This window comes from Schistocerca nitens, chromosome 10, assembly GCF_023898315.1.
Source record: "Schistocerca nitens isolate TAMUIC-IGC-003100 chromosome 10, iqSchNite1.1, whole genome shotgun sequence".
Taxonomy (NCBI): Eukaryota; Metazoa; Arthropoda; class Insecta; order Orthoptera; family Acrididae; genus Schistocerca; species Schistocerca nitens.
The window spans coordinates 76,751,558-76,772,931 of record NC_064623.1 but is presented as its reverse complement, the minus strand read 5'-3'; the positions used below and the strand labels follow the sequence as shown (position 1 = coordinate 76,772,931).

Genomic DNA, 21,374 nt, shown 5'->3' with positions numbered 1-21,374 from the left:
TTTCCTTTTTGGGCTCGAAATGGCATCGACTGAGCTGACACAAGCGCATGAGTAAAATAGAAAGAAGCGAACAGCAATATAATGTGAACAAACGACTGTGGTAACTTGTCAAAGCGAAGCTAGAGTAGAGCGACTGGAAAGTCTGTATGATTTTTAAATGTGGTTGGCCACGTATGTAAGAGTCCCTTGGAGTATGATTTTAGATGGTGTTTGTTTTTGTACGAGAGATGCATTCATCTTAAGGTTAAACGCTGTAGATTGGAAGGTGTGATACTCGTTGAAAAGGGAAGAAAAAAAAAATGGTTCAAATGGCTCTGAGCACTATGGGGCTTAACTTCTGAGGTCATCAGTCCCCTGGACCTGCCTAACCTAAGGACATCACACACATCCATGCCCGAGGCAGGATTCGAACCTGCGACCGCAGCGGTCGCGCGGTTCCGGACTGTAGCCCCTAGAACCGCTCGGCCACTCCGGCTGGCAAAAGGCAAGACCATTTCGCTTAAAAACGAAAAGGAAACCGAGGGAAAGAGTTCCTTCGATAGGCCGGCAAATATTATTTTGACGCAGGCAGGCCAGAGAACATCCCTGCTAGGTGATTTATAGTTCCCGTAATCTCTGTCCGCAGTTTCTTAGGAGAAAATGGCTGTGTGGTGTACAGGGCCGAGGAGGCAAGTAGAAAAGGAAAAGCTTGGAGGAGTCGAGATGTGGCGGGCAGACAACTCCCTCCCACCCGCTCTCTGCATTCCTTGACCAACTTGCTCTCCCCAGCCGGTCCTAACCAGTCAACTATTGACGACAATGATACAGGAAGCATTAGACTCAAACTGCGGTCCAAATCCAAGCGGTTTTGTGACTCACTGTTCTTTGCCACGTTTTTTTTAATAACATACATCTCGCAACGAAAAGCCGACTCAAGAAAGCCAACTAACGTCGAGAGCTTTTTTGTAATAATTATTCCATTCCGTCGTGGAAGGCTGCTATTGCGAACTTATTTTTTTATGAATGACACGTTGCACCCTTTTGGGGCATTATCAAATTTTGTATAAAAACAAGAAACCAGTCATATAACAACAAACAGGGGAAATTGCATGGTCCTATCTTCCACGAGTACGTAGATAAAATGAAAATGTAGTATAAACATACGTAAAAACAACAGTATATAAGCCGGCCGATGTGGCCGAGCGGTTCTAGACGCTTCAGTCTGGAACCGCGCAACCGCTACGGTCGCAGGTTCGAATCCTGCCTCGGGCATGGATGTATGTGATAGCCTAAAGTTAGCTAGGTTTAAGTAGTTCTAAGTTCTAGGGGACTGATGACCTCAGATGTTAAGTCCCATAGTTGGAACCGCGCGACCGCTACGGTCGCAGGTTCGAATCCTGCCTCGGGCATGGGTGTATGTGATAGCCTTAAGTTCGTTAGGTTTAAGTAGTTCTAAGTTCTAGGGGACTGATGACCTCAGATGTCAAGTCCCATAGTGCTCAGAGCCATTTGAACTATTTGAACAGTATATAAAACCCAGCCGTCCTCAAGCCATATAAAATTGAAAATGAACTCAACAGTAATGGGATATGTAATCCATCTGTCATAAGAACATATAAAATGCAAGGCTGATCTGAACAAAAGAAAAGAAAACAACCAGTTTATTGTTATGAAAGTAAAGTAAGGCGTCGTCCACAATCGTGTGTTACCTTTATCACACCAGCTACTTGCGCCATAGCAGTACAAAATAGGACAATACTTACAAAATAAACGCGTTATGAGTCGCACACACCACGTAGCACGATGTTCGTTTCGCGCGCACACACACTATGCGATCAAATGCAAACGGGCACCCCCAAAAACAAACATTTTTCATATTAGGAGCCTTGTGCTGCCACCTACTGGCAAGTACTCCATATCAGCGACCTCAGTAGTCATTAGACATCGTGCGAGAGCAGAATGGGGCGCTCCGTGGAACTAACGGACTTCGAACGTGGTCAGGTGATTGGGTGTCACTTGTGTCCTACGTCTGTATGCGAGATTTCCACACTCCTAAACAGGCCCACTGAGTCCGATCTGATAGTGAAGTGGAAACGTAAAGCGACACGCACAGCACAAAAGCGTACAGGCCGAGCTCTGTTGTCTGGCAAAGACCGCCGACAGTTGAAGAGGGTCGTAATTTGTAATAGGCATACATCTATCCAGGCCATCACACATTGAATTCCAAACTGCATCAGGATCCACTGCAAGTACTATGACAGTTAGGCGGCAGGTGAGAAAACTTGGATTTCGTGGTCGAGCGGCTGCTGATAAGCCACACATCACGCTGTTAAATGCCAAACGATGCCTCGCTTGGGGTAAGGAGCGTAAACATTGGACGATTTAACAGTGGAAAGAAGTTGCGTGGAGTGACAAGTCACAGTACACAATGTGGCGATCTGATGGCAGGGTGTGGGTATGGCGAATGGCTGGTGAACGTTGTCTGCCAGCGTGTGTTGTGCCAACAGTAAAATTCGGAGGCGCTGGTGTTATGGTGTGGTCGTTTTTTTCGTGGAGGGGGCTTGCACCCCTTGTTTTTTGCGTGGCACCATCACAGCACAGGCCTACATTGATGTTTTAAGCACCTTTTTGCATCCCGCTGTTGAAGAACAATGCGGGGATGACGATTGGTTCTTTCTACACGATCGAGCACCTTTTCACAGTGCACGGCCTATGGCGGAGTGGTTACACGACAATAACATCCCTGTAATGGACTGGCCTGCACAGAGTTCTGACCTGAATACTATAGAACACATTTGGGACGTTTTGGAACGCCGACTACGTGCCAGGCCTCAACAACCGACATCGATACCTCTCCTCAGTGCAGCACTCCGTGAAGAATGGGCTGCCATTCCCCTAGAAACCTTCCAGCACCTGATTGAAAGTATGCCTCCGAGAGTGGAAGCTGTCATCAAGGCCAAATTTGTGGGCCAATACCATACTGAATTCCAGCATCACCGATGGGGGGCGCCACGAACGTGGGAGTCATTTCCAGCCAGGTGTCCGGATACTTTTGATCACTTACTGTGACGGAACAAGACTCAGACACCGCATTTAGTGTGGCAAGAGGTACCCAGCTGGCGCGCATGACCGGCGTAAGACACATTTACGAAATGCGAAAATCTATAAATCATTATACAAATAAGCAAACTATTGCAACCACATGAAATCAAAAGCACATTAACGTGCCCCTATATAAAAGAGAATAAATAAACTAACGACATAAAATAGCAAGTCAAGTTATTTTATTAAAACTGTCATACGTAGTGAAACAGCTAAATTTTAAAGTACTCGCGCAGCGTGCGTAAACAAAACCAAAAACCCAAACTTCAAGACATTAGGAAGAGGGGCCGTCTTAAACATTGCAAACCATTGACAAAGATGTATTTCTAGTCATTAGAATAAAATGTAAGTAACAGAAGGGGGGAGGGGGGGCGTACCATCACTCTGACACCTTCCACTCCATCAAACTCGTCGGGGGGGGGGGGCGGGGGGAGTCCAGTGTAATGAAATTCTTTGACGTTGCCTGTCCTTTTGAATATTTGGAACCGCCTCACCAAGCTAGTTTATGCTTGTGGTACCTTCCTATACTGGCGTCGATGATTTCTCGCTTCCGTTGTCACGGATTTGAATTCTGCTTATCAGGTACATTGTACCTTCACCTGGTCTGACGCACTGTAACTTCACCTGATTCGTCTTCACCTGGCCATTTGGATGCAGTTCAAGTCAAGTCTGTAACAAAAGACACAGGAAAATGGTTTCGGGAGCTGATAAACGTTTCATAGGTAAACAAGATTCTTTATCTCGTTTAGTTTCCGAGTACTGGTGCTTTGAAATGAATGATAGCTGGACCTTATCGAGACTCAATGTTGCTGTAATCGCATGCCGTGTTGTGACGGGCTGCATCGTCAAATAGCGATAGTGGCAGATAGCAGCAGGTAGAACCACCTACCAGCACGGAGTTCATCACTCGTGACAGCGGCGCTGACGGCTGCAGCAATGGCTGTGACCGTCCTGTACTTGCTCCTCTCTGCGCTCGTGCTAGCTGCTGCGAAGCCGAGAACTACGGAGTGGGGTGAGTGCTGCTATGACAAAGATCAAATTTCACAGTACAACGTACGAAACGGGTAATTAGTTTACTAGAAACGAGTATACCTTTTGTTTTCATCGCCAAGCGTTACTCTAGCTGTCATTTCATTTCTCTTCTTTTCTTCTGACCACTTTCTAAAGGCCTACTACGATTTTCTCTCCTCCGTAAATTTCTTCGTTTACGGACGACATCCTAAATTATTCGGAGTGAATAGTTACTAGAGCTCATACGATTATTTTAAATGAATATAGGAAATGTTTTTGTTCGTAATGGCGTTATTCGCTAATGAATACAGTGAGTGAAAAATAAAGAGCAATTTGTAGTTAAAATGTAATACATTCTTAGAAGTAGATACCTTAGGGGTTGCGAAGCAACTCAAATCGCTTGATACGGGCAAGTCTTCAGGTCCAGATTGTATACCGATTAGGTTCCTTTCAGATTACGCTGATACAATAACTCCCTGCTTAGCAATCATATACAACCGCTCGCTCACCGATAGATCTGTACCTACAGATTGGAAAATTGCGCAGGTCGCACCAGTGTTTAAGAAGGGTAGTAGGAGTAATCCATCGAACTACAGACCTATATCATTGACGTCGGTTTGCAGTAGGGTTTTGGAGCATATACTGTTTTCAAACATTATGAATCACCTCGAGGGGAACGATCTATTGATACGTAATCAGCATGGTTTCAGAAAACATCGTCCTTGTGCAACGCAGCTAGCTCTTCATTCGCACGAAGCAATGGCCGCTATCGACAGGGGATCTCAAGTTGATTCCGTATTTCTAGATTTCCGGAAAGTTTTTGACACCGTTCCTCACAAGCGACTTCTAATCAAGCTGCGGGCCTATGGGGTATCGTCTCAGTTGTGCCACTGGATTAGTGATTTCCTGTCAGGAAGGTCGCAGTTCGTAGTAATAGACGGCAAATCATCGAGTAAAACTGAAGTGATATCAGGTGTTCCCCAGGGAAGCGTCCTGGGACATCTGCTGTTCCTGATCCATATAAATGACCTGGGTGACAATCTGTGCAGTTCTCTTAGGTTGTTCGCAGATGCTGTAATTTACCGTCTCGTAAGGTCATCCGAAGACCAGTATCAGTTGCAAAGCGATTTAGAAAAGGTTGCTGTATGGTGTGGCAGGTGACAGTTGACGATAAATAACGAAAAGTGTGAGGTGATCCACATGAGTTCCAAAAGAAATCCGTTGGAATTCGATTACTCGATAAATAGTACAATTCTCAAGGCTGTCAATTCAACTGAGTACCTGGCTATTAAAATTACGAACAACTTCAGTTGGAAAGACCACATAGATAATATTGTGGGGAAGGCGAGCCAAAGGTTGCGTTTCATTGGCAGGACACTTAGAAGATGCAACAACTCCACTAAAGAGACAGCTTACACTACACTCGTTCGTCCTCTGTTAGAATACTGCTGCGCGGTGTGGGATCCTTACCAGGTGGGATTGACAGAGGACATCGAAAGGGTGCAAAAAAGGGCAGTTCGTTTTGTATTATCCACGTAATAGGGGAGAGAGTGTGGCAGATATGATACGCGAGTTGCGATGGGAGTCATTAAAGCAAAGACGTTTTCGTCGCGGCGAGATCTATTTACGAAATTTCAGTCACCAACTTTCTCTTCCGAATGCGAAAATATTTTGTTGAGCCCAACCTACATGGGTAGGAATGATCATCAAAATAAGAGAAATCAGAGCTCGAACAGAAAGGTTTAGGTGTTCGTTTTTCCCGCGCGCTGTTCGGGAGTGGAATGGTAGAGAGATAGTATGATTGTGGTTCGATGAACCCTCTGCCGAGCACTTAAATGTGAATTGTAGAGTAATCATGTAGATGTAGACATATGATGACATCTATAGGGTGTTACCGTAAGAGCATGCAAAAACTAAACTGGGCATAGAGGATGTTCCGCTGAACAATCTGAGGTAGGGAACCTTGCATCGGAGTTGCCAACCTAAGGAGATAAAGGGAATAAAATCACATTAGTGTGTATTTTATTATTATTATTATTAGTTGCAAAGCTCCCAGAGTGGAAGACGCTAAGTAAATATGGTTCATTTTCTGTTCTTCTGGTTCTTTTTATTTGCCCACCAGTTTTTCATTGTTTGCGAGAATGTAGCTCTTCTTTCTTCCCTTCATTTTGTTCTGGTTCTTCAGGCTTGTCTCTGGTTTAATATCCCAGTTTTCTACTTTTATTCTAAAATTGTTCTTTACGTCTATTCCTTCTTTGGTGATTTTGGCTAATTCCAAGTCTTTTTTAACATTTTGGATGCAGTCTCCTTCATTAGCGAGGGAATCTACGTATTTAACTATTCTTTTTGTTAGTCTGTGTTCGGGAAGCCTCATTATGTGGCCATAGAATTTGAGGCGTCTTTTGCTCATGTCTGACTCTATATTAGAATATTCTTCAGTTTTGGACGTTTTCTGTAGTCTATACCTATTCTCGGTCCATCTTGTATCCAAAATTTTCCTAATTATTTTTCTTTTTTCTTTCTTTAGATTTTCTATATCAGTTTTCCTGTTTAGTGTCAAGGTTTCGCTGACATATGACATTGATGGCTTAATTGCTGTTTTGTAATTTCTAATTTTGGCATTTAAAGATAAGCATTTTTTATTATAGAAGTTCTGCACTAATCCTAAACCTTTACGAGCTGCTTGTATTATTTCTTATTGTGCATATTTTACAGAGATAAGTTATTCTAGATATTTAAAGTGTGATACTCTGTTAATTTCTCCATATTTGGTTTGTAATTTGAAAATTTCTAAATTTGATGTTGTAAACATTCTGTTTTTAAATGGTATCTGCAGGCCAACTTTCTATGGGCGTTCTCTTAGAGGTTCTATCTGTTTTATACCCATCTCACAAGAATCTGCCATTATTGTGAGATCGTCCGCAAAGGGAATTCGTAGGTTTTTATTTTTTTAGTTCCTAATGAAATTGCTTTCCAGAAATTTTCTTCTTCAAGTTTCTTTTCCCATTCTTCCATGACTCTATCCAGAACTACATTGAACAACAAAGGCGATAACCTATAACCTTGTCTAAACCCAGTTTTTATCACGAATGGTTTTTGAAAGTTTTCCCATAAATTTCACTTTGGATGTTGTGTTTGCTAATGCCTGTTGAATGATTTTTCTGTATTTTCCGATCCAATCTTTTTTCTTCAAGAATCCTAAATAGTGTGGGTCTGTGGATTGAGTCGTAGACCTTTTTGAGTCCACAAACACATATAGTGTAGGCTTGCCTCGCATCTTCCTCATTCTTGTGATTAATTTTAGGTTTAAAATTTGATCTGGGCAGTATCTGTTTGGCCTGAAACCAGCTTGGAAATCTGAGATTTTGGGTTTAAGCAGTTGTTGTGCCCTTTCAAGAATACAAGCTAGTAATATCTTATATGTGACAGCGAGTAGAGAAATTCCTCTGTAATTATTCACATCATGGCCGTCCCCTTTCTTTAATTTTATTTAGTTTTATTTTTATTTATTTATTTTTTTATTTAAATTAGTTACAGCCAACTGCAAATACCGCCATTGACACAATGAACGTACCATTTGTGCTGTATGTTACAAAACGTGCTTAAACTGACGGCCATTAACCTCACGCACACATGACATCGGCGAACAAGATTCTGACGCACCCCGACAAATATTCCTGGTGTGTTTCAAATTACTATACAGGCAGCTACAATTGTGGCAACTAATTCCACCTCCGTATCCACTGGGGTCTCATACACAAGTAGGTTTGGATGTTCCCACAAGAAATAATCAAGGGGATTCAGGTGAGGGGACCTCGCAGGCCATGGAATAGGATCTCTCATTGCAATCCAGCGACCAGGAAATAAAGCATCGTGACTTCCTAGTAATCAGACTGGTCTTCCTCGTTTCCTTGCAGGTAATAAAGAGAATGTACATGTAAATAAACAGCAAAGTACGTGTAAGCTTATGCGCGTGTTAGCTGTAAATAAGCTGGAAAACAGTAATGCTAGACAAAGCGGTAGGCAAGTTTACTTCCATATCTCCTTAAGCTCGCTTCTCCCACCCCAGGTTCCCTACCTTAAACTGTTCAGTGGAGCATTCTCTATGTCCTGCAGCATTTTTGCGTGCCCTTACAGAAATACTCTGTATTTAAAATTACTACATATATTGCAATCTGTCCTTATACACCATTTTTGCACTCAGAATTTTCCTATAGAAACATTAGAGAATAACTTGGCGTGTGTCCTGCCGTCTTGTCCCTTCTTTCTTTCAGTGTTTTTTACCTATTCCTCTCCATGAAGAATTCTCACACTTTTTACCTAATCCATCAACTTAATTTTCAACATCGTTGTGTGATATCACCCGTCTCCGTAACCGAGGTCGCTAACGGATGCTTGTGCCGTGGTACTCACCTCTGACCCCCTAGTTCGAAACGTGGTGGTGAAACATATGCACTGCCACTGTTTGTCCGTCAAGGGTAGGAGAGTTGGTGGTGTAAAGTGCTTGACCACCACCCTCTGCGACAGTGCCTCAGATTTAATACCAAACCTCTCCCTACTGTCTAGTGAAGTGAGGGCGTGTGATTCTGTTGCCGGTGATTTGCCCATCGAGTAGGGACGTTAAGCTCAGCTGCCCCCTTAAAACTGTTCTAGAATAGTAGGGTGCGCGCCAACACCGCGATTCAGCCTCTACCTTCCCTTCATCCACAGAAACATTAATCCGACACTATACTGGACAATCTGGCATCACAGTCATCCACAGGACGCAGGCACGTAACTAATACTTCGTAACAGATCGGAGGAAGACAACGGCAAACCACCTTCACTGCGACCTTTTCTAAAAAGATTCCTGCATCTGGTCCCCAACATTCATTCCCCGAATATGGGACTTTATTCACTTTGGATAACACCACGTTTCAATTCTCCACTTTTCTAGTTTCCCCACAGTCCATTAATCACGTAAACACCCGTGCTTGAGCCCTACGTATCCAGAAATTTCTACTTATGGTCCATTTTTAATACGAGGGTCACTCCAAAAGAAATGCACAATTATTTTTTTTAATCCATCTTTTATTCTGCAAAAAAATGGTTCAAATGGCTCTGAGCACTATGGGACTTAACAGCTATGGTCATCAGTCCCCTAGAACTTAGAACTACTTAAACCTAACTAACCTAAGGACATCACACAACACACAGCCATCACGAGGCACAGAAAATCCCTGACCCCGCCGGGAATCGAACCCGGGAACCCGGGCGTGGGAAGCGAGAACGCTACCGCACGACCACGAGATGCGGGGTTTATTCTACATGTTTGAAAGTTTTACAGTGTGTAGATACATCTTTTAGGAACAATATTTTCATTTCTCCACATAATTTCCATCCCTCTCAACTACTGCCGGCCGTGGTGGTCTCGCGGTTCTAGGCGCGCAGTCCGGAACCGTGCGACTGCTACGGTCGCAGGTTCGAATCCTGCCTCGGGCATGGATGTGTGTGATGTCCTTAGGTTAGTTAGGTTTAAGTAGTTCTAAGTTCTAGGGGACTGATGACCACAGTAGTTGAGTCCCATAGTGCTCAGAGAGCCTCTCAACTACCTCACATCACCTTGGAACCAGCGCCTGTATACTCGCACGGTAAAATTCTGTACCAACCTGTTGGAGCCACTGTTTGGCAGCGTGCGCAAGGGAGTCATCTTCTTCAAACCTTGTTCCACGAAGAGAGTCTTTCAGTTTCCCAAAGAGATGATAGTCACATGGAGCCAGGTCAGGACTGTAAGGCGGGTGTTTCAGTGTTGTCCATCCGAGTTTTGTGGTCGCTTCCATGGTTTTTTGACTGACATGTGACCGTGCATTGTTCTGCAACGGGAAAACATCCTGCTTTTGCCGATGTTGTCGAACACGACTCAGTCGAGCTTGAAGTTACTTCAGTGTCGTCACATATGCATCAGAATTTATGGTGGTTATACTTGTCATGAAGTCCACAAGCAAGAGGCCTTCGGAATCGAAAAACACTGTAGCCATAACTTTTCCAGCAGAAGATGTAGTTTTGAATTTCTTTTTTCTTGGGTGAATTCGCATGATGCCACTCCATTCATTGCCTCTTCATCTCTGATGAAAAATTATGGAGCCATGTTTCATCACCTGTCACAATTCTTCCAAGAAATTCATTTCCACTATTCTCTTACTGTTCCAAGAGTTCGCTGCATACGGTTTTTCTTGTTTCTTTGTGAGCCACTATCAACATCATGGGAACCCACCTGGCACAAACCTTTTTTAACGCCAACACTTTCAGTATTCTGCAAACACTTCCTTCCCCTATCCCAACGTAGCGTGAAAACTCGTTCACTGTGATGCGTCTGTCAGCAGTCACCAATTCCTTAACTCTCTGCACATTGTCTGGAGTGTGTGCAGTACGAGGCCTGCCGCTGCGAGGACAATCCTCAATATTTCCGTGCCCGCTTTCATCACGAAACCTGCTTGCCCACCGACTAACTGTACTGCGATCGACAGCAGCATCTCCGTACACCTTTTTCAACCTCTTGTGGATGTTTCCCACTGTCTCGTTTTCACAGCACAGGAATTCTATGACAGCACGTTGCTTCTGACGAACGTCAAGTGTAGCAGCTATCTTGAAGACATGCTGTGACGGCGCCACTCACGGGAACACGTTGAACTAACTTTGAAAACAACCGGGAAGTATGTATCTGCACACTGTAAAACTTTCACACATGCACAATGAAAACTGTATTTTTACAAAAATAGTGTGCATTTCTTTTGGAGTGACCCTCGTACTATTAGAATTCTTCCGTCGAGCAGTGCTCTCTTTGCTGTGTTAGTCCCCTCATTTTCATCCGTCATCCTTTAGATTGCTTCCAGGGTAGGGGAAGCCTTTTAACTAATCAACTGTGTGGTCCCTAAATTTCATGTTAGGTTTGTTTCCTGTCTTATTTCTGCTGTGGCTCAGATATCTTCATCTTTATTTGGTTAACCCTGAATTCATATTCTGTGCTTGTAAGACCTTAATTCTACAGAGTCCGCCAGAAAAATGTATACACTCTTTGTCAGGCTCTTTCGAGATATCGATATTGTCGTTCGATTTGAGTTACGAGTGTGTTGTAGTATGGTCTTTGGCTCAACAGATGTTAGTATTTTCATCTCGGTATTGAGAAAACATGATGGCTAGAGCACGCTTGACAGTCGAGCAGCGAAAATGTATTGTGATTTTCCAAGTCTGATAATGCCACTGAAGTGCAACGTCAGTGGAGGCGGGAGTTTGAAACAGAACCGCCAAGCCGCCTAACAATTAAACTCATTATTGACAAGTTTGAATTGCTTGGAACGATTTGTGATATTCACAAAGGAAGATGAGGAAGGCAGCGTCCAGCTACAAGTCGTGGTTCCTTGGATCTCGATGTGGAAACGTTTGTTAATTCTCAACAGAAGTCTGCTACGCAATGTGCACATGAAGTATGGGTTAGCAGTACAAGTGTACCAAAAATTATGAAAGTTTACAAAGTGGAAAGTTTACATTCCACGATTACTGCATGATGATGACGATCCTGACCACGGACTGCAATTTTGTGAATGGTATCAGCAAATGGTAACTGATGACAAACAATTCGTGACGAAGGTAGTGGGGAGTGACGAGGTACAATTTAAACGGAACGGTGAATTGGCATAACAGTGTGTACTGGGCACCGAAAAATCCGTATGTTTTTGTGGATAAAGCGGTCTATCTACCAGGGGTTCATGTGTGGTTTGGACTATCATCTAGGGGCTTAGTAGAACCCTCTTTCTTTGATGCTACTGTAACTGGAGAAGTGCACGTGGAAATGTTATGCACATCAATTTTGACAGGTATACGTGCTCTTTATGGAGCTGATGAAGAGGTCTTCTTCCAACAGGACGGGACGCCACCACACTATCACCTAGTCGTACGTACTTTCCTGGATGACAGTTTTCAGGGGCATTGGATTGGACAAAGAGAGCCAATTGAGTTCCCTCCACGGTCGCCAGATCTAACACCTATGGACTTTTACTTGTGGGTAACTGTGAAAGATATCGTCTATCGACGTAAGCCACGTACGCTGGAGGAAGTTCGGCAGGAGGTTACTGCGACATGTGCAGCTATCTGCACTGTAACTGACTAATATAGTTGCGGGGACCGCTCGTCGTTCTGTTATGTCTATAGCCGCCAAAGGTGAACATTTTGAACATTTAAAGTACCCATGTGCTCAACTGAAGGCCGTACAACATGTGTGTTCAATTCTTATATGTGAAATAAAAACGTAAGTAATACTTTTCGTTCGTTAAAGTATGTATAAATTTTTATGGCGGACTCTGTATTCAACAGGTGATATAAGTCTTGCTCACTTTCATAGAGAACAGGAAACTAAAAGGCTGTCTTATCGTTGCTGTCTTTCACCTCCAATCTTAGTCTAACTTATGAAACTTTCTTCTTTTTCATTTCTTGTTGCTTCACAACACAGTTTGAAGAGTAAAGAAGACAGACAGCACCCTTGCCTTACTGTTAATGTTGTCGTCTTCAGTTCAAGGACTGGTGCAATGCAACTCTTCACGCCCTATCCTATCTTCATCTCCACATAACTGCTCTAAACTGGGTCTATTTACCGATACGGATTGAGTAATGTGCGAATCGTTTGGAAAACGTTAATTGACGCCGAGCTGTGTTCGAGAATCTCACGCAAAAGGTTGGTCAGTTGATTTGGGGGACGTGACCAATTAGCGATATCATCGGTCCCATCGGATTAGGGAGGGAGGGGAAAGGAAGTCGGCTGTGCCCTTTTGGGAGGAACCATCCTGGCATTTGCCTTAAGCGATTTTGGGAAATCACGGAAAATCTAAATCAGGATGGCCGGACGTGGGTTTGAACCGTCGTTCTCCCGATGCGAGTCCAGTGTGCTAACCACTGCATCACCTCGCTCGGTCACGGAAAAAAAGCGTGTTCTCATAACAATAGTCTTACAGAATAGAAATCCGCTTCAGTAGCCAGCAATTTTCTTAATTTACTCCGAGAACGGTTTCGAAGCTTAAAACATATAGTTGAAATGGCTCTAAACACTATGGGACGTAACATCTGAGCTCATAAATCCCCTAGAACTTAGAACTAGTTAAACCTAACTAACCTAAGGACATCACACACATCCATGCCCGAGGCAGGATTCGAGCCTGCGACCGTAGCAGCAGCGCGGTTCCAAACTGAAGCGCCTAGAACCGCTCGGTCGCAGGGGCCGGCTTCATGTTATGCTTCTGGGAAGTCAGCACTAGGCACTTGCGTGTCGTGCAGTACAGGCGGTCGCTGTGGTTGCTGGTCTAGGTGTGGGTTTAGTCACTTATTAATTTACAGTATTATGGAGTTCATTTCTGTCCGGAACCCTCCCCACAGTTAGCGTGGGTGTGATGCTCCATGGCTGACTGGCTGGAAAGCCACACAATTATATCCTCATAATTATGTGAGTACAGTGCAATCTGCCCACCTGGCTAGCTGCACGGTCTAACACACTGCTTCCCGATCGAGATTAGTGTCCCAGTGGAATAGTGTCGAGGTCCGCCTTGGCGAATACGAGCTGGTCCCCCTTATTCAGCCTCAGTTACATTGGCGACTGCTGCACAGGCACTGTCTCCATGTACGCGTAGACAATAATTATTCTACCACGCAATCATTTGGGGTTACGCTCGTCTGGTATGAGTCGTTCCCGGGGGGTGAAGGTCCACTGGGAGCCGAACCGCACAATAACCCTGGATTATGTGTGGGCGGCGGTGGGGTGGGTGGACTGCTGTGGCCTGTTGTGGGGTTGTGAACCACAAAGCCTCTCCGTCGTTTCTAGGTCCCCAGTTTAACACACAAATACACACCACTATCTACAAATGTAGCTTTCACTTTAGTATGTCAGTCCCACAGTACTTGTATGTCGCTAGCCCCTCCTTTTGTTCACATTTGGTAGCAAATGAAGATGAAGATTTAGGCTTCGAAACAGATCGTGGAAGAAATTAAGAAAATTACTGGAAATTGAAGAAAATTTTTATTCTATAAATATTCTATAAATATGTTCCTACACGAAACTATATAAGGCTTGAAAAATAACAAATCTGGAGGTGAGGCTCGCATCTTGGCTGAAATGTGGAAATACGCAAATCATGATACAATAAAACATCTCCATGATATCATAGTGAAGATTTAGGAAACTGAAACTCTGCCTCCAGATTGGACCGTAGCAATTATTCAAAAAAGGCGATAAGAGTGATCTGAATAATTACCGAGGAATCTCTTTGCTACCAACAACGTACAAGATCTTTTCCAGACTGTTGTTAAACACAGCTGAATCAGTCTTAGATCAACAAGTGGGCGAATATCGAGCTGCTTTCAGGACATTAAGATCCTGTGCAGAGCAGATCCATAACCTGAAATCTGTTACATCATACGCCAAATCAATATAAACAACGTTTGTTGTGACCTTTGTCGACTTTCAAAAAGCGTATGACTCAATTGATACAGAAACAATAAAGAACACCCCTGCCGAATTTGGTCTAGATAGGTAAACAATCAATCTGATAAGCGCCACTTTAAATAACACAGTGTAAAAGGTCAAGTTCAGAGGCGAACTACCAGCACCATTTGGAATCTGTACAGGGGTCAGACAAGGTGACCCGCTCTCTCCACTGCTTTTCAACTGTGTCCTGGGAAAGATAGTGGAAAACAACCGTACCGCCAGGTTATGGGATTCAAATTGGACACAAAAGAAATGGCCTCAGTGGAAACTGTTTGGCTTTTGCTGATGATCTGGCACTCATTGCTAATAATATTGACGAAGCTAAGGTTGAAGTGTCCAACCTACAATCAATTCCTGCTAAGACTCGCCTAAAAATAGCATTTAACAAAACTGAATTCATCACAAACATCAAACACGCTCCTCCTCATATTGAAAAACAACAAGAGAAAATCAAGCAGTCGAAGAAATTTAAATATCTTAGAAATAATTACAACTGACGGTTCAGAAAATGCAACTGTAGAAAGTAAGTGTTCTAAACTAGAAGGTGCTTTTCATCTGTGCAAAGACTTATACAAAAGCAAAAGCCTGTCTTTAAACGTAAAACTTTCTCATTATGACACCGTTACTAGACCGTCAGCTTTGTATGCATCAAAATGTTTAAACATGACGAACAAAGGACCACTACGAAAACTTGAAATAAAAGACCGGAAAAATTTGAGGAAAATCCTTGCCCCTATCAAAGAAAACGGAGAATTCCGCTGAAGACAGAACTGTGAATTATACGAACATACAGAAGACATTGTGACCAGCATGAGGAAGCGGAGAATGATATTTTTGGTCATCTGGAAAGAATGAACCCGCAAAGACTTACTCATCGCATACATTCGTCAGTTTCAAAAACAAAATCGTATTCAAAATGGGCAAGCCAAGTTAAAAAGGGTTTACAGGAAGCTGAAATTTCATTTGATGACATTCAGGATCGAGAAGTTTTCAGAGAAAAAGTCAAAATTACTAAAAACCTTATTTCGCTTACTTCGCCAGTTCCACGTCCTGCCTGCAAAATGGTCAAAACAGAGAAAAGAAGCACAGTGAGCCAAAATGAAAATCTACTGGCAAAAGAGGAAAACACAATCAGGGAAGAGATAAAAATCTTCGTGGTCCATAGCAGGCCGAAACGATAGCAAAAAAATGTTCCTCAGCTGTGGAGGTTCGCCTGATACTGTCTTGACAACAGTAAGACGATTGGTATAATATATGGGGATGAAGTAGAAGAGACGCAGAGTTGAGAAACTGTATGGAAAGAATTACGCTCCCTGGTCGTATCAAATTACAATGATTCTGTTAGATTGTCATTCTTGAACTATATTTAAGTCTGGTGAAGATGGATCAGTCGTGAGAGCAAGCAAAAACTCTGCTTTCCATATGCAATTAGCAGCAAATGCAAACGCAGAATTTGAAAAGTCCAAACAGTATGGGAAGTATAGTATCTTGCACACTCGTCTAACATAAGGTGCCTAGGAAGCTGTCTTCTCAGATGGCTAGACAACAATTCAAGCAGATCGTATTAATGGAATCTACTACAGTAAGTGAAATTGAAGATAGTGTATTCACAGAAGTGTGTCACAAGCAAATGGCGACATGCAAATAATCAATGTCCTTCGGTATATACAATTTCAGTGCAAGATAAACAACTCAGTTCATATGTCACTGCTGTGGCGGTACGAGGTGCATTCAAGTTCTAAGGCCTCCGATTTTTTTTCTAATTAACTGCTCACCCGAAATCGATGAAACTGACGCTACTTATCGACGTAATTGCCCTGCAGACATACACATTTTTCACAACGCTGACGCCATGATTCCATGGCAGCGGCGAAGGCTTCTTTAGGAGTCTGTTTTGACCACTGGAAAATCGCTGAGGCAATAGCAGCACGGCTGGTGAATGTGCGGCTACAGAGAGTGTCTTTCATTGTTGGAAAAAGCCAAAAGTCACTAGGAGCCAGGTCAGGTGAGTAGGGAGCATTAGGAATCACTTCAAAGTTGTTATCACGAAGAAACTGTTGCGTAACGTTAGCTCGATGTGCGGGTACGTTGTCTTGGTGAAACAGCACACGCACAGCCCTTCCCGGACGTTTTTGTTGCAGTGCAGGAAGAAATTTGTTCTTCAAAACATTTTCGTAGGATGCACCTGTTACCGTAGTGCCCTTTGGAACGAAATGGGTAAGGATTACGCCCTCGCTGTCACAGAACATGGACACCATCATTTTTTCAGCACTGGCGGTTACCCGAAATTTTTTTGGTGGCGGTGAATCTGTGTGCTTCCATTGAGCTGACTGGCGCTTTGTTTCTGGATTGAAAAATGGCATCCACGTCTTATCCATTGTCACAACCGACGAAAAGAAAGTCCCATTCATGCTGTCGTTGCGCGTCAACATCGCATGGCAACATGCCACACGGGCAGCCATGTGGTCGCCGTCAGCATTCGTGGCACCCACCTGGATGACACTTTTCGCGTTTTCAGGTCGTCATGCAGGATTGTGTGCACAGAACCCACAGAAATGCCAACTCTGGAGGCGATCTGTTCAACAGTCATTCGGCTATCCCCCAAAACAATTCTCTCCACTTTCTCGATCATGTCGTCAGACCGGCTTGTGCGAGCCCGAGGTTGTTTCGGTTTGTAGTCACACGATGTTCTGCCTTCATTAAACTGTCGCACCCACGAACGCACTTTCGATACATCCATAGCTCCATCACCACATGTCTCCTTCAACTGTCGATGAATTTCAATTGGTTTCGCACCACGCAAATTCAGAAAACGAATGATTGCATGCTGTTCAAGTAAGGAAAACGTCGCCATTTTAAGTATTTAAAACAGTTCTCATTCTCGCCGCTGGCGGTAAAATTCCATCTGCCGTACGGTGCTGCCGTCTCTGGGACGTATTGACAATGAATGCGACCTCAGTTTAAAGCAATGCGCATGTTTCTATCTTTAAGCGTAGGCTTCCGCGGCCGTTGTCTTGTTCAGTAAAATTCTTCAGGGTATCAGACCGCATCGTCATAATTTAAAATGCGCCTATGTTTCGGCCAGCGTTGCAGCTAGCCTTCATCAGGGCCTTACGTTAACTGCTAAATGAACACACTTGGTTCCTTAAATAGCTGCACGAGAAAACCGTGTCGTTACTTGATTGGCTGTAAAAGGAGGAGGAGGAGGGGTGAAAGGTATGCTTTATTGGTGTTTCCTTTATTATCTGTCATTGGCTGAAATAGCTGTTTTCTATTGGTCTTTATATTAATCCACCCCATTGGAGGAGACGGACGAATAGCGAACAGGTGATGGCTGTGACGTCACACTGTTTCCATGCTGTCCAGAAGCCGGCTGCGGCGTGCCATTGCTTTGTGTGCTCGCGACCACTACTGCGGCTCTCCGCGTGTCTGCATGGGCCGCCACGGCTCTGCCGCCGCTCCGTAGCCCTGCTATTGCAGGCAGCCAAGACCTCGGAAGCTTGTACCCGTCCTCTCTATTCATGATGGCGGGTCTTTTGGCTATTTCTATCGCCTCTCTAATCTTTCTTTTGAAAGTTACCATATGTACAAGGGGTCACCGAACGTATTGGCAAAATTCTACGAAAAGCCGACATCAAACCAATTTTCCGAAGCAGAAACAACATATCAGACATGCTCGGTTCTACCAAGGATGCAGTTGATAAACTACACACAGCTGGCGTGTATGAAATTGGTTGTGCGTGTGGATTAGTCTACATAGGTGAGACGGGACGTCCGATTAGCACAAGGCTCTCGGAACATGAAAGATATATCCGCCTGAAACAACACACTTAGTCAGCAGTGGCGGAACACCGAGACGAGTGCGGGAAACCAATATTTTTTCAAGAAGCCCGCGTCCTGGCGAAACAGTCTCTCACTTTCAAAAGAAAGATTAGAGAGGCGATAGAAATAGCCAAAAGACCCGCCAACATGAATAGAGAGGACGGGTACAAGCTTCCGAGGTCTTGGCTGCCTGCAATAGCAGGGCTACGGAGCGGCGGCAGAGCCGTGGCGGCCCATGCAGACACGCGGAGAGCCGCAGTAGTGGTCGCGAGCACACAAAGCAATGGCACGCCGCAGCCGGCTTCTGGACAGCATGGAAACAGTGTGACGTCACAGCCATCACCTGTTCGCTATTCGTCCGTCTCCTCCAATGGGGTGGATTAATATAAAGACCAATAGAAAACAGCTATATCAGCCAATGACAGATAATAAAGGAAACACCAATAAAGCATACCTTTCACCCCTCCTCCTCCTCCTTTTACAGCCAATCAAGTAACGACACGGTTTTCTCGTGCAGCTATTTAAGGAACCAAGTGTGTTCATTTAGCAGTTAACGTAAGGCCCTGATGAAGGCTAGCTGCAACGCTGGCCGAAACGTTGGCGCATTTTAAATTATGACGATGCGGTCTGATACCCTGAAGAATTTTATTGAAGATGTTTCTATCTCTTTCCAGTCCGGAGAAAAAAACATCGGAGGCCTTAGAACTTGAATGCACCTCGTAGTATGCTGGCTATGAGGCGCAGCACTTGTATCCTCTTCGTGTAGAGGCCGCTCCTGTCATGGTGACGTCTCACAGCCCTCTCTGCTCTTCTGTTCTTCATCATCGGGCCGGCGCTTGTCGTCACGCCGGGACAAGAAGAATATAAAAAATTTTGCGACGCAAGGGATACGACAGTTTCCACTATGTAACTGAGACGGGTATTACATCTGCTAAAAATGAAGAACTGTGAATCTACGGAAAATTATGTAGGACTAACGTACAAAACTGCAACGCATGTAGCAAAGATTAGTGACGAAATCGAAGATGGAGACATTGCAGTGAGTATTCTTTATTGGCTTGCAGACGAATGGGGTTCAGTAGTGACAGCTTTGTGGAATTTTCCAGATAATGACTTTAACTGTGCTACAATTAACAGTCGTTTGCGTGCTGAATATGTCAGACGTCATGAATATAATGAAGATAGACATTCTGGAGTGTCATTCAAAGCTAATACCGGTATTTAAAGGTACCGAGGAACGTCACTTACGGAACAAAGTGTGAAACGATAAAAACAAGCGAAGAAAGAAGCATCATGAAAATGTACTTTTGTTTTCTACAATTCCACAACGAAATTCTGTCTCTAAATCTGGCACAAAACCCAAACAGATTGTCCGCAGCTCGTGGTCGTGCGGTAGCGTTCTCGCTTCCCGCGCCCGGGTTCCCGGGTTCGATTCCCGGCGGGGTCAGGGATTTTCTCTGCCTCGTGATGACTGGGTGTTGTGTGCTGTCCTTAGGTTAGTTAGGTTTAAGTAGTTCTAAGTTCTAGGGGACTGATGACCATAGATGTTAAGTCCCATAGTGCTCAGAGCCATTTTTTTTGCACCCAAACAGATTCTGGTCATACATAAAGCACACCAGTGGCAAGACGCAATCAATACCTTCACTACGCGATAACAACGGTGAAGTCACTGATGACAGTGTCACTAAAGCAGAGGTATTAAATACGGTTTCCCGAAACTCTTTCACCAAAGAAGACGAAGTAAATATTCCTGGATTCCAATCAAGAAGCACTGCCAAGATAAGAAAAGAAAATGGTTCAAATGGGTCTGAGCACTATCGGACATAACGTCTGAGGTCATGAGTCCCCTACACTTAGAACTACTTACACCTAGCTAACCTAAGGACATTACACACATCCACGCCTGAGGCAGGATTCGAACCTGCGACCGTTGCGGTCACGCGGTACCAGACTGAAGCGCCTAGAATCGCTCGGCCACAGCGGCCGGCACCAAGATGAGAAACATAAAAGTAGATTTCCTCGGTGTAACAAAGCAGCTTAAATCACTTAATAAAGCGAAGGCCTCCGGTCGAGATTGTATACCGGTCAGCTTCCTCTCAGAGTATGCTGATACAATAGCTCCATGTTTAACATACTCAACGGCTAGCTCACAGAAAGATCCGTGCCTAAAGACTGGAAAATTGCTCAAGTCCCACAAATACCCATATCACTAACGTCGATTTGCAGTTGGGTTTTGGAACATATACTGTATTCGAACATTATGAAGTACCTCGAAGAAATTGATTTATTAACACATAGTCAGCACCCATTCAGAAAATATCGTTCTTGCGAAACACAACTAGGTTCAAATGGTTCAAATGGCTCTGAGCACTATGGGACTTAACATCTGTGGTCATCAGTCCTCTAGAACTTAGAACTACTTAAACCTAACTAACCTAAGGACATCACACACATCCATGCCCGAGGAAGGATTCGAACCTGCGACCGTAGCAGTCGCGCGGTTCCGGACTTAGCGCTTAGAACCGCTAGACCACCGCGGCCGGCGAAACACAACTAGCTCTTTCTACTCATGTAGTAATGAGTGCTATCGACAGGGGATGTTGCTGTCATTTACCGTCTTGTAAAGTCATCAGATGACCAAAGCGAACTGCTAAATGATTTAGATAAGACATCTGTATGGTGGGAAAAGTGGCAACTGACCGTGAATAAAGAAAAGTGTGAAGTTATTCACATGAATACTAAAAGAAATCCGCTAAATTTTGATTACGCGGTAAGTCACACAAACCTGAGGGCTGTAAATTGAACTAAATACTCAGGGATTACCATTACAAATAACCTAAATTGGAACGATCACATAGATAATGTTGTGGGTAGAGCATACCAAAGACTGCGATTCATTGGCAGAACACTTAGAAAGTGCAACAGGTCTACTAAAGAGACAGTTTACACTACG

The 21,374-nt window shown here is 43.9% G+C and overlaps 1 protein-coding gene across 1 annotated transcript in view; it reads left to right on the top strand.

Moving 5' to 3' along the window:
• Positions 1 to 3,938: 3,938 nt before the first annotated feature.
• LOC126210314 (brachyurin-like) overlaps positions 3,939 to 21,374 on the top strand; it is a 124,844-nt gene continuing 107,408 nt past the window's right edge. The window contains exon 1 of the mRNA XM_049939511.1: positions 3,939 to 4,093. Within this exon, the coding sequence (XP_049795468.1) occupies positions 4,018 to 4,093 (76 nt within the window). The 5' untranslated portion in view covers positions 3,939 to 4,017. The remainder of the gene's footprint in view (positions 4,094 to 21,374) is intronic.